This window comes from Pelecanus crispus, chromosome 3 (genome assembly GCF_030463565.1).
Source record: "Pelecanus crispus isolate bPelCri1 chromosome 3, bPelCri1.pri, whole genome shotgun sequence".
NCBI lineage: Eukaryota > Metazoa > Chordata > Aves > Pelecaniformes > Pelecanidae > Pelecanus > Pelecanus crispus.
The window spans coordinates 20,251,849-20,265,723 of record NC_134645.1 but is presented as its reverse complement, the minus strand read 5'-3'; the positions used below and the strand labels follow the sequence as shown (position 1 = coordinate 20,265,723).

General features: G+C 40.7%; 1 protein-coding gene across 1 annotated transcript in view; it reads left to right on the top strand.

Moving 5' to 3' along the window:
- Positions 1-13,875, top strand: part of NID1 (nidogen 1) — a 50,630-nt gene that overhangs the window by 21,390 nt on the left and 15,365 nt on the right. Inside the window, exons 11-13 of the mRNA XM_075707504.1 lie at positions 1,939-2,082; positions 2,832-2,954; positions 13,489-13,713. Of these exons, the coding sequence (XP_075563619.1) occupies positions 1,939-2,082; positions 2,832-2,954; positions 13,489-13,713 (492 nt within the window). The remainder of the gene's footprint in view (positions 1-1,938; positions 2,083-2,831; positions 2,955-13,488; positions 13,714-13,875) is intronic.

Sequence of the window (13,875 nt, the reverse complement as noted above, 5' to 3'; positions counted from 1 at the left end):
CTTTGTGGTAGAAGCTTAGTTACCCTTTGATCAGCTGATGCATTCAGGTCTTTCCTCATTATAGCTGAGGCTGGTTTTCAGCTAAGACTGAGAAGCCTTCATCTTAGAGCAGAAAGTTGCATTACTTCCCTTAAGTATGTGACTTTGTATGCTGTGTATTACATTCCATCACAAGCCCCATTTCTCTGCTCCAGTAAGAATTACCATTCATGTCTGCTCACAGTGCGTCCTAAGTCTCCCCTTTGTTGCAGAACAGTTGGAAAAAGCAATTTCTTCTACCAGGACACTGGAAGGGATAGGGTGAGATGTGGAAGAGCAGCTTTATGTTCTTTCTGTTATGTCCACCACTGACCTTTTTTCACTTGGATCTGAAAGGGAATATTCTTCCCTTCAGCCATGACCTCACTGGCTTCACTCTACCACTCTCCAATAAAGTTGATGTGTCACGCTTCTAACAAGTGCTAAGTAATTCCTTGCCCAGCTTGAAGGACTTCATTTTGATCGCTTCCTTCGATCAAAACCAAACTTTGCATCTGTAAGACTCGAGAGAGGGAAGATGAACTCTAGTTGCCCAACAGATTGAAAATAAATGTCATGGTAATCTTGTTCCCCTTTCCACAGCAGAGGATTTTATAACCCACAGACAACATGAACCCCAGAAGGGGCAACAACTACCCTCTTTGTGCTTTTGCAGCTTGCTCTGACTCAGCTTTTCTGGAACTGCAGCTTTCTCATACCAGCTGTGTGACTCACTGGGTAGCTTTAGAAGAGAGTTGTAAATAAATCCTGTTCTCCTATTTGTAGGCTGAGAAATAGGAGGACTCAGGGACTCCCTTTGAGCTCCAACTCACAATCTTAAGCATTTATAATGCAGTTCTGAAGGGATTATTTTGTAACCTAAAACTCACTTCATCAAACAGAACAGATATAAATTATTCTAACAATGATGTCATCTCCTCGAGAGAAATGGAAAAAAACGACTGTTTTCAGATCTGGCTCTGATGGCAGATTTTTGTTATTTCCCTGCCGATACTGTGGTAGTTTCCATCTGTGTACTGTGATGCAAGGAGCATTGTACAGTCTCGCCTTGGTCCCCTGTCAACTCCTTGTAAGAGCTGTGTAAAGAAAGCCTCAGTGGACTCTCTGCCATAGTAGATGGAAGTCTGTTCCTAGATGCACACACTGCAAACTCACGTATTTCCGGGCCCAAAATTTTTGTAGTATTTTTGCCTCTTCCTATTTTAAATACCATGGTTTCCTTTTCTCTTCTCTGACATAACAGGTAAGCATAGGCAGGGCTCCAGTGACTACATGAAATAATTTGTGTGTAAAGCAGTGCAGTGCCTTCAGAGTCACTGCTGTCAACGATGAGAAAGTTACGAAAAGCTGCAGGACTGATCCCAGCTTCCACTGTTGGTCAAAAATCTCTCCAATAGTTGACAAATGTGTTTATCTTCTATTGAGTGAGTCACAGCTCCTATCTGTTGCCAAGTGACGACAGCCCTGGGTCAGTGCTAGGTTAGTGTAGCAGCATATCTAATAATTCCCAGTGCAGTGAACTGGCCACTTAGCTAACACGTGATGTACCTTTGTGAGATGCCTTGCATTTCTTCATCCAGGACTCCTTTTTATAAACAAAACTGGCATGGATATTAGGATCTATCACCGTGGTAGTCTTTCTGCTCTGTTCTATATTAACAAACATCTATGAGGTGCTGAGGACAATCAGTTCCTTGTAAAACGTTAAGAAGATTTAACACTAGTGATAAAGGGGAGATCTTGGCAAAAAAAATCCCAACCCCCAAACAAAAAACCTCAGTTTCTTTTTTTCTTTCTCTTCTGTATGCTTGCAAAGCTGTTCTTCTCTCCCTATAAGCTTCAGACTTTGTGGAGGAAAATTCAAATTTTCATCTCCTCTCTTGTACATCTCACCCGCAGCTGTTGAATACGTCATAAACCACTGCCAGACAGGCACGCACAATTGTGACATTCCTCAGCGCGCTCAGTGTGTGTACACCGGAGGGTCCGCCTACATCTGCACGTGCCTCCCTGGCTTCTCCGGAGATGGGCGTGCCTGTGAGGGTGGGTAACACCATTTGTTGTGTGGGTTTTATACTCTTTATTGCACAACTTAGCTGGTCATTGCAATGTGTCATAGTTACTTGTGATTTAAAGTAGGAAATTTCATAGTTTAAGCCCCTCAGGCAGGCATTGCATTAAGCTTTTGTCCTTTCCTCCCCTCACTTTTGAATTCGCTCTTCAATATTTGAGCTACAGAAGGTCCAAGATGAGGTAAATGCAAAAATTGCAGTAGTTGCAGTTAGCTGACCGGATCTTCATCTGCTGGAACTGTTTGCACTGTATGGGTTTATATTACTAAGCTGGTGACACATGATGCTCAGACTATGTAAAAAAGTTACATTCTGTTTCATGTTAATTGGAGCGCAGTGGGGGAGCAGCTTTACCTAACTACATGTTGGAAACCTTGCTGGCCAAATCCTACTTCTCTTGCTGTGCTAAGTCTTTTCCTTGAGAAACAAGGGCATATATTTCTAAAATACTGTGTGAGTTAACAATGCTAGTTATCCATCAGAATAGAAGAGTGCAGGGATTTGCAGAGAGCCAGAACCTAAAATACATGCTTTTTTTTTTTTTTTCCCCTTTCCCTCTTTTGCATTTCTGTATAGGCGTTCTTCCACAGGTCTATAATTCTAATCAGGTATCCTAAAATAGGAGCCTGAAAGTAATGCGACAGATTTGCACTATAATTCATCACCCTGATTTGTCCATTAGGAGGAACAGTTATCTGAGATTTATCTTTTCTTTTACAGATGTAGATGAATGTCAGCAGGGCCGCTGTCATCCAGATGCTTTCTGCTACAACACTCCTGGGTCCTTCAGCTGCCAGTGTAAGGCAGGTTATCGCGGGGATGGTTTCCGGTGTGTGTTAGGAGGTAAAATTTTATAGTTCTTGAAAGTTGGACGAAAAATATAATTTGGGAATTGGAAGATATATGTTAATTTGGTTCCTCTCAGGAACAAATTGTGTATTGTCTTATTGGGGTCTTTATTCTTTCTCAAGTCTTTCAAGTTTTGAACTTCACCAAGCTTGTGTCAAAATCTGCATCTTGACTATCATCACTTTTCCATGATTCCAGTGTCCCATTTTATGTTTTGTTTGTTCTGTCCTCAGTAGTTCTCAGCCCCAAGCTGATACTATCTTTTGATGTTGCCTTATGAAAAGGTTTGACCACAGACTGATTTGTTTTGCATACACAGTAGTCACTTATTGTAAAACATCTGGAACTGTTGGCAGTGTAAATGAAATGCGACAATTACAGGAGAAAAGTGAAGGATGAGATCAAAGTACCTGCACTGTTGTCTTCAGTGGGCTCTAGATGCCTACATGCCACTCATAGCCAGCAAGAGTCCAGAAAGACTAACTCCAGTTTCTAACTAGCACTTAGTTGTTTCTGTATTTATCCAGCTTGTTCTCTATTTAGCAGAAAGTTCTTTACCCTCCCACACTTCTGTTCTTGTATTGTAGTTTGGGCCTGGAAGTGTGAAATTCCTGATCTAGCAGGTATGCTTAAAAAAAAAAAAACAGTAAGACACACTGAAGCACAAAGTAGCATTGTTATGATTTCTTTAATTCGAAAGTGTGGCAAACATATGGGACAGCACTTGGGTTTTGTGGAATGGTGAATGCTTTCATCCAGGAAATAAAGCCTAACTTCTGAGTACATACAATCCCAGTTCTTCTGCTTCTAAGATTCTTGCTGTTGGGCAAAAGACCCTGCACCTCTCAACAGGCTGAAACTTGAAATGTGCAGCCAAGAGTAAGAAAGATGTAAGGCCAAAGGGGAAGAAAGCAAGAAGCAGTATGACCGAGGAGGTAGGCTGTCTTTATAATTCAGCTTCTGCACTGTGGTCTTAATGATGTCCAAAGTATTTGATGATTCAAAATTGAGGGTTTTTTTTTAATAGTGGACGTGCTGGCTTATAAGTGATTGTCTGCATGGCACAATATTACTACCTGATGTATTGCTGAAACTTAATATTTTTCTTTTGCCACCATATTCCCTAATTCTGAGTTCTGACTTTTTTTGCACAATTGGATACTTATGTCTTAAAACAAAAAGGCAAAGAATTATTTATAGGAAAGGCATAAAAATATTTCAATGTTGTTTCTGGTTTTAGTTCATATTTACATGACTCTTCATCATGTGCTCAATACCATGTGTTATGTCAAACCACCCAGTGCATGTAGACTTTTTCTATCATAGGTAAATTGTAGGAGGTTTTGCACTGTTTAATTCTGAAGCTCTTGGTTTTGCCACTTTGTCAGTCTTTCAGTATTACTTTTAACTAACTTTTCATGCATGAATGCTCATGTGTATTTTCATTTTAATGCCAGATGAATGAAGAACTACCTAGTGTTTCTGACCCTGTGTCAAAATATTTAGCTAACCAACCAGCTGATAAAACCAGGATTATTCCTCCTAGAGGAGAAATTTGATGTGAGTAACTTGAAGCAAAATTGAACCTTAAGGCTTCCAGTTCTTCAGGCAGAAATGTAGAAGCAGAAATATTGCTCTCATGTCTGGCACATCCCCTTTGTAGATGAAACAGGTGGTTTGGTAGACTAATACTTGAATTCAACCAATTAACTTTATTACCAGGACACAATTAATTTCTTCTGAGTATATGAGATAGCATATTTTAAGTGGGTTTGTTTTGTTGAGAACACCACCTTTTCACATGCAGTGGTTAGTGTGTCTACTAAACTGCTAAGCACAATGTACTATTTTGTAGTATCTTTGTGTTATTTTTTGCTGCTTATCCTGTACACTTCTTGACTTTCCATATTCAACACAAGTTTATCTTCAATGAGGATCTTTCCATGTCACAGGTTTAATGGTAGTAACAAAATATTTTGGAGAGTTTTGTTCTATCTACTGTTTTTAGTGGGTGGGGATCTGCCAGGTTTTGTTAGTCTTCATATATACCTCTCTGATTTTTATTTTTTTATGCTGTTTTGTACTACCAGTAGAAGACATGCTTTAGAAACACTTGTATCAATTGGCTGAGCAGAAAAAAATCTGTGTAGATAAGAGGTCTCACTTTTGCTGAGTCCTGACTGAAGTACAGAGTATCTGTATTGCTCTGCTAGTCTGCAGCAATGGTAGTGTTTACAACGAACTTAGCTACTCCTCCCTTCTTAGAGAGTTAATAGAACAATAGCTGCCCTTGGGATGTCATCTGTTGCTAGAGCTTTAGGACTTTTAAAATGGATATATCCAACAGTTAATCATTGCCAGGAGATAGAATCAAAATGTACTTTCTGAAGCCTAGCAAAAAAGCAGCTTAGTTTACTTTAGTACCCAATTTGTAAAGTTGCTTCAGAATGGAGATTCCGGATGAGGCTGTGTTGTATTTGGCTGTAGATAGAGACCATTTCTTCCCCTTTTTACCCACTAAGGTTTTGATCTAATTAGCCTCAGTCAGGTCACCGAAGTCTTTCCTGGTTGCTAATAGCATGGAAGGTTTAATTCATCTGAATACTCCATTCTTTTTGCTGTACCCTTTTCCAATCAACATATACAATTGCTTGCTTGTTTGGTGTCTTTATTATTACATGAAACCTACTGCTGAATGGCAACTTCTGAAACAAGTAGACTAACAAGTAAAATGGATTTGAGTCACACACACAAGAGAATGTCTGTAGGAGTGAACCAGCACGTTAATGAAAGAGTTAATGATGCTGGAATGTCCCACTGCTCACAGCTATTAAGAAAGTCTGTACTTCATTATTTCCTCACGCTTCATTTTTCCGTTTCAAAAAACCAGATGTCTGACTGTTTCTACCCCTGCAGACCCTAGACACTGTTTACTAAACAGAAACAAATCTAGATTCTTGGAACTAGGGGTCTGACTGCTAAGAGCCGTTCGCTGGTCCTCTGTATACTATCCCTTTCACACGAGAAATGCACTTAACCGGGCAACACTGTAAGTGAAGGATTACAAAGGAAAATGAAGGGACAAAGGGAAGTGTGTTGTTTTGGGGTTTTTTTTTTTCCTCTTTTTTTTTTTTGGCAACATCCGAGAACAGCGATTAAAAATGTCAGTGTAACTCCTTGTGATATGTGGGGAATAAAGTGATCCACACAGGAAATTAAAAAGTAGTCTTTGATTACGTACTGATTCTGGACATGGTTTTAAATTGCTTCTGTCTTTAGCTTGTGAATGAAAACCCGTTTGAGTAGTTACATCAGATCTTTCAAAATTTTTGAACGCTGTTGCAGAAGTAATTGAATTTGGTTTAGTGTGTCAGACAGTAATCCCCCCTGCAAAATGGAAGGCAAGAAGTCCCGTACATCTCTGTTTCTCATCCTGTTTTCTCAGCCTCCATCTTTTTTTGGAAAAGTGCATAAATCATTTTCTGCAGTGCTGCTGCAAGAGCTTTCCTTTATGGCCAAAACAGACTTTGAATGTTTGTATATGGCCTTAGGTTCCATTCCCCCCCGCCATTCTGTTTGTTTCTTCGCTTATGTGGGAAATGTGCGTGTATGTTTTTCATCTGGCCCACTTTCCATATCCATGCTATTTTCATTTCATTTTTTCAAGTTCCATGATATATTTCAGTGACTTTTAAATTCCAGATTGCTACTTATATTTTATGAAACAACTGAAAAAAAAATATTTAAAACATTAAATAAAAATTTATTTTTCTGAGGAAAGCTATACATTCAGCTTGCGTTCAGGATGCACCTTCTATGTATGTAGTCTGACTTGTGCATACTGTGGCCCATGGAACATAAACTCTTTATCAGGCCTTTGATCTCTGTTCTGCACTACAGCTTTTCTCTTAGGAGCTCTTTTCTGTACCCTGGTTCAATTTTTCACTATCCTTTTGAACTGTGGTTACCAGAGCTGGACCCTGTATTCCTTGAATCATCTCCCCAATCCCACATTGCTTCTCTATACCCATACAGTGTTCCTTGTGTATACGCTGAATTCTTATGTATACCCCATCACAATCCCTACAGCACTGAGCTGGGTGCTGGCAGCTTATCTGCTTGCAGTTATCTGCTGATAGCTGTGATCTGCTGATAGCTTTTGGTTTTTTTTTTTTTTTTTTTGGTTGTGGTTTCCAAGATTAATCTATCTTTAGAGGCTGGTCTACACAGTGTATTTCAAGAAGTGTAACTTTCCATTTGACTGTGTGAATCTACTTGTTGATTTTAATTTTAATTATCCATGCGTAATCAGTTTACCTGGTGATGAGGTCCTGTCCTCATGTTTTGTGGCCTATTTCTCTTTCACAGATGATGCAACCTATGGTTGTAGATTTTCCTCTGTATCATAATGAAGGAATTAAATTTCTTAATAAGGAAATTTCAAACCAAGACTAAAATAATATGAGAACTTATTAGAAATACCACTACTTCATGAATTTGTCCACTGACTCAGGTGATTTATCTGTTTTTAATCATTTATCAAATTAAGGTAGCCCACAGTATGGTGCTTTGTTTCAAAAATGATACTGTCCTGTGGGCATAAGTAGAGTGCACAGGGAAATGCAAAGCTCTTAGGTCAGTGTGTTACCTTCATCAGCCAAGCATCAACTGCATCAAAAAGCAGTGAGAACGGATTTTTACTCAAATTTATAACAAATGCTAATCGGTAATGTTTAAACATAGATACTGAAAAATATTGAAACTTGGTCCTGCTGTTAATAAAAGGCTGTTGCCACCTCCACTTCCCTGCATCACTGAAGATTACCCAAGCCTTGCTCTTACTGTTTTTTTCATCTCTGGCAGTATGAGCTAACCCTAGTGTATACCATTTTTCTCATCATTGACATGATCATTTGGCTTGGCTTTCAAATGTGGGTTTCAAGAACGGTAAGAACCTCTGAAAATCAGGGCTGGTAACCCCTGGATATGGAGCCTTGAAATAGGCATGACTTGTTTTCCATTTGCTACGATCAGGTATAGTAGTAGGTATAACAGCACCATTACACCAGGTGAGCGTTCTTTGTTTTTAGCTCTACCTGTTGTAGTTTATGGAAGGTTTCTTCATGCCAGTCAAGGGATCAGAGAACTCTCCTAATGTTAATTGTTCTGTATCTCTGAAGACTCTTGACTGGATGAAACATTACTGTATTTATATTAAAGGAAGAACTCTAAGAAACCTCCTTTAGGCTGCTGTACTGAAGGAAAGTTACTAGCCATAAGGTTTGTGTCTGGAAGCTGGCTTACAAAGTAGCCCTTGTACTACCTAAATATGTGATAATTCTTGTTATATGTTTTGTCTAACTTGTGCTGTTAGCTCATCAAGGCAGGGAATGTGCTTTATTTACTTTGTCAATCTCATCTTTCAAACTCTGTCATAGCTAGCCTCATTTCAGACAGTTAATTAATGCAATTTAAAGCTTGCAAAATCAGAGCATCTTCTCTTAAGCATACTGAGTAAAATGTATGTCTGTATAAGCAGTACAAGCAGACTATTCATCCCAACCAGCTGTCATCTGTATCTAAGATTATTGTGCCTTCATTGCTGCATAGGCTACAACACCGGACTGGGAGTCAGCTCACTTTTCTTTAGGTGTCTCTAAACTGTAAGCATAGTAATCCTGCTCATGATTCAGAGATAAGGAGAGAAAAAATACAGTATGGATTCCAAATGCCTGGTTTGGACTGTCATAACTACTCAGGGGTTTATACATTTTAAATGTTCTGGTTTATAAATTTTAATAGTGGCTAAATTCATGTTAGTGAGTTGAAATGAGTTTAATGTTGAAAGACAGGTTATAACGATTGAGTCATCAGAGAAGAACATGGTAACACTGGTTCTATTTCTTTTCAGAATGTTTCTTTAACATAGATTACTTATCACACTTGATACTGTTTAAAAAGTTTATCACAAATATAAGAGACTTTCAGGACCACAGAAGCAGTAAAATACATAGTTATTCCTAAAAGTGAGTGGCAGTGGGGTATTTGACATCTTTTTATGCAACTGAAAAATCAGTGTTGATGGGATTTTTTAGAAAGAACAGTACTTTAGAAAGTACTGAGGGAGCTGGCGGAAGAGCTTGCCAAGCCACTCTTCATCATCCATCAGCAGTCCTGGTTAACAGGGGAGGTCCCTGATGACTGGAGGCTTGCCAATGTGATGCCCATCTACAAGAAGGGCCGGAAGGAGGATCTGGGGAACTACAGGTCTGTCAGCCTGACCTTGGTGCTGGGGAAGATTATGGAGCGGTTCATATTGAGTGCGCTCAACAGGCATGTGCAGATCAACTGGGGGATCGGGCCCAGCCAGCATGGGTTCATGAAAGGCAGGTCATGCTTGACCAACCTGATCTCCTTCTATGACCTTGTGACCTGCCCAGTGGACGAGGGAAAGGCTGTGGATGTCATCTACCTGGACTTTAGTAAAGCCTTTGACACCATTTCCCACAGCATTCTCCTAGGTAAGCTGGCAGCTCATGGCCTAGGCAGGTGTACTCTTCACTGGGTAAAAAACTGGCTGGATGGCCAAGCCCAGAGAGTTGTGGTGAATGGAGTTAAATCCAGTTGGTGGCCGGTCATGAGCGGTGTTCCCCAGGGCTCCGTTTTGGGGCCAGCCTTGTTTAATATCTTTATCAATCATCTGGATGAGGGGATTGAGTGCACCCTCAGTAAGTTTGCAGATGAGACCAAGTTGGGTGGGAGTGTCGATCTGCTGGAGGGTAGGATGGCCCTGCGGAGGGACCTGGACAGGCTGGACCGATGGGCCGAGGCCAACTGTATGAGGTTTAACAAGGCCAAGCGCTGGGTCCTGCACTTGGGTCACAACAACCCCATGCAGCGCTACAGGCTTGGGGAAGAGTGGCTGGAAAGCTGCCTGGCTGAAAAGGACCTGGGGGTGTTGGTCGACAGCTGGCTGAACATGAGCCAGCAGTGTGCCCAGGTGGCCAAGAAGGCCAAGAGCATCCTGGCTTGTATCAGGAATAGCATGGCCAGGAGTACTAGGGAAGTAATTGTCTCCCTGTACTTGGCACTGGTGAGGCCACACATCAAATACAGTGCTCAATTTTGGGCCCCTCAGTACAAGAAGGACATTGAGGTGCTGGAGTGTGTTCAGAGAAGGGCAACAAAGCTGGTGAAGGGTCTGGAGCACAAGTCTTACGAGGAGCGGCTGAGGGAACTGGGATTGTTTAGTCTGGGGAAGAGGAGGCTGAGGGGAGACCTTATCACTCTCTACAACTACCTGAAAGGAGGTTGTAGTGAGGTGGGTGTTGGTCTCTTCTCCCAGGTAACTAGCGATAGGACGAGAGGAAATGGCCTCAAGTTGCATCAGGGGATGTTTAGATTGGATATTAGGAAAAATTTCTTCACGGAAAGGGTGGTCAAGCATTGGAACAGGCTGCCCGGAGAGGTGGTGGAGTCACCATCCCTGGAAGTGTTCAAAAAACGGGTAGACGTGGCACTTTGGGACATGGTTTAGTAGGCATGGTGGTTTTCGGTTGATGGTTGGACTGGTGATCTTAGAGGTCCTTTCCTATCTTAATGATTCCCAGTTTTACTTTTCATTAAAAAATAATCCAGCCGCCAAGCCAAGAAACATGAAATTAATTATTAGTCTACCCTTAATTGGTTTAGTGGTGAACTTGGTAGTGTTAGGTTAATGGTTGGACTGGATGATCTTAAAGGTCTCTTCCAACCTAAATCATTCTATGATTCTATATTCTCTGCCTTCTAGAAACTGAGTACTAATTTTGATAATTAGTTTGTTTGGCTAGTCTCTTGACTTCAGTAGGGCTAATTGCGTAAGTAGGCCGTTTGATCATTGCAATATAACTACTCTTCAAAAATTCCATCAGTATTCCTGTATAAAATCTGCAGATATAAATGTGAACACTGTCTTGAAATTAGAACAGACATTGGTATTTCAAGTTACCAATATTACTAATATATTGTGTGTATAACAGCTGGGTCCTATCTGGGAGTGTATACACACTCCTTTGTCTAATTCATATTTGCTAACTCATTTTCTTACAGTTGATCTAATCTGTTGATTTAAAAAATTGTAAGCTGCTGGGTATTCTCTAATTCTGGGAGTTTCAGATAGGAAGGAAAAACAACCAGGCTTCTACGTTTGTTTTTATATCCCACTGAGGAGGAGCTATTAGTGTCTCTCAAAGATAACATGAACGCAACGAAGATTTTGTTCTGCAATGACGAAAAGCAGGGTGGGTCAGTTACCAATACTGCGTATTCCCCCTGCTTTCTCTCATGAGTGGTGCATATAGTTAGAGCTTAAAAAAAAAAAAAAAAAAAAAAAGTGTGGCAAAACTATCCAGTTACTGGAATCAGCGTTTCTTTTACCTGCATACTGCATAGTGCCTTGAATACATGCAAACAAAATCTGAGATAGATAATGGAGGCTTTCCTTCAGTGTCTGGTTTTGTAGGTTGATTCAAGGCTCTCCACCACCCACATTAAAGCTGATGCCAAATATTTCAGTTGTTCAGAGTGAGCTGTTCCCCAGACTTTTAAATTTCTCTAATTGTGTCCAGGTGCATGAAACTTGTCCAAAGCTTTAGCTTGCATAACTAGTTTAAATAATAATAAAAAACTACCTTCCTTTTTTGTATTTGTGTGATTTAAACCACAGTAGTCTATGGGCGCATGGGATTAACTTTTTGCCTAGCTGGGCTGGGTCTGGTCTGAGCCACACATAGCTAATGCTGTCCACCAGGCAGTGTGAAAACAAGGAAGAAATAAATGGAAGTGTAATGTTCAAGCCTCTTCAGCAGGCAGTCTGTGGTAAGTATTTCTGTCTGTAGAAATCATTGACAGGGAAAGATACTCCGCCATAATCAGAGCTCTCTCTCTCTCCCCCAATGCACAGAACCCTTCAGGGGTCTCAAGTATAAAGTAAAACTAAGCCAGATTTCTTTGTCTAGAGAAGGAAAAAGATTATATTAATTGTATTCTATTAATTTCATTCTGTTGTTTGTCTTCTAGAAGGATATATTGATCCAGATGACATTGCCTATTGCATGACAGATAATACCATAAGAAGATGTATATTTTAGTCCAGACTGTTTTGTAAAATTGAAACCAAAAGAACCTGTCCTGGTTTCGGCTGGGATAGAGTTAATTTTCTTCCTAGTAGCAGGCATAGTGCTGTGTTTTGGATTTAGTAGGAGAAGAATGTTGATAACATGCTGATGTTTTTAGTTGTTGCTGAGTACTGCTTATGCTAGTCAAGGACTTTTCAGCTTCCCATGCTCTGCCAGGCGCACAAGAAACTGGGAGAGGGCACAGCCAAAATAGTTGATCCAAACTGGCCAAAGGGCTATTCCATACCATATGACGTCATGCTCAGTATATAAACTGGGGGGGGGTTGGCCGAGGAGCAGCGATCGCTGCTCGGGAACTGTCTGGGTATCGGTCAGTGGGTGGTGAGCAATTGCATTGTGCATCACTTGCTTTGTATATTATTATTATTATTATATTGTTACTATTATCATTACTATTTTACTTTATTTCAATTATTAAACTGTTCTTATCTCAACCCAGGAGTGTTTCTCACTCTTACTCCTCCGATTCTCTCCCCCATCCCATCGGGGTAGGGGGAGTGAGCGAGCGGCTGCGTGGTGCTTAGTTGGTGGCTGGGGCTAAACCACGACAGAAACGAATCCCTGAATCTTCTGATAATCTGGAAAGTTAGTCTTTCCTCTGTAATCTCTACAGTAATACATATGCATGTGCATCATGTGTTTCTCTGTGTACGTAGTAGTATTCCTGTTTTCTGTGTAGCCTTACTTATGTGCTTTACCAGGGACTGGACAATCTGTCCCTGCAATTCCTTTCTTAGGTCCAAAAGTATCAAATGAGTGTTCAAACTTTATAACCAAACTCCAAAAACCTAATACACATCAAAGCAATGAGTTGTTTCTGTTCCTAGGTTCTGTAGAGAGCTCAGCATCTGCCTCATGTTGTGGTTTTCTCTAGTGGCTCTGAAGGGAAGCTTGACTTTTTGCATTACAAAAAACCTTTATCCACTGTATGGCCTGGCTAATTAGTCACATTTTAAGGCCCATGGATAATTGCCAAATGATTAGACATTGGGTTTGCAAGTCGGACAGAATGTTCTTGCTGATGCGCCTCAAGGAGAAAGACAGTGTTTTCCAGCTTCTGTTTATGACCCTTCAATGTAGGAAGCTGCAAGGGGGCTGTTTGTTCTGTTTTAAACTAGGCTGAGAAAGATAAAATGACATAAGTTTAAGCCAAATGTATCACATTTACATAGGGCAGACTGTTCCTGAAGGTGCACTAAAGGCATATGCCTTCTAGGTTTGTAACAGTGCTGTGTTCCTCCAGGGGTAAGAATACTTGCATTATAAGTGGTCAGCATACATTAACTGTTAATGGAACATACTTATTAGTTAAAACAGAAATATTCACTGGTCTGTATTTTTTTTCACAGAGGTTGAAAAGACCAAATGCCAGCGCGAACGAGAAGTAGCCCTTGGAAGTGGAGGCACTTTCTTCTCAAGGGAAATAAGAGTTGGTCACTTCATTCCACAGTGTGATGAGCATGGGAATTACCTACCCACTCAGTGCCATTCTAGCAGTGGATATTGTTGGTGCGTGGATAGGGATGGAAATGAGATCGATGGCACCAGAAGCCGCCCAGGAGTTCGACCACCATGTAAGTGGCTGAAGCACTTGTTTCTTGTGGGTGTCTCTCCACCCAAGTGCACTGTCTCCCAAATGTGGGGCTTAGTCATGCTCCTGAGATACAGCACTGACCTGGAGCAATGCAGATCTTTGTTTTCCCAGCGACTATGTGCCTCATGCTGCAGCCCTTCAG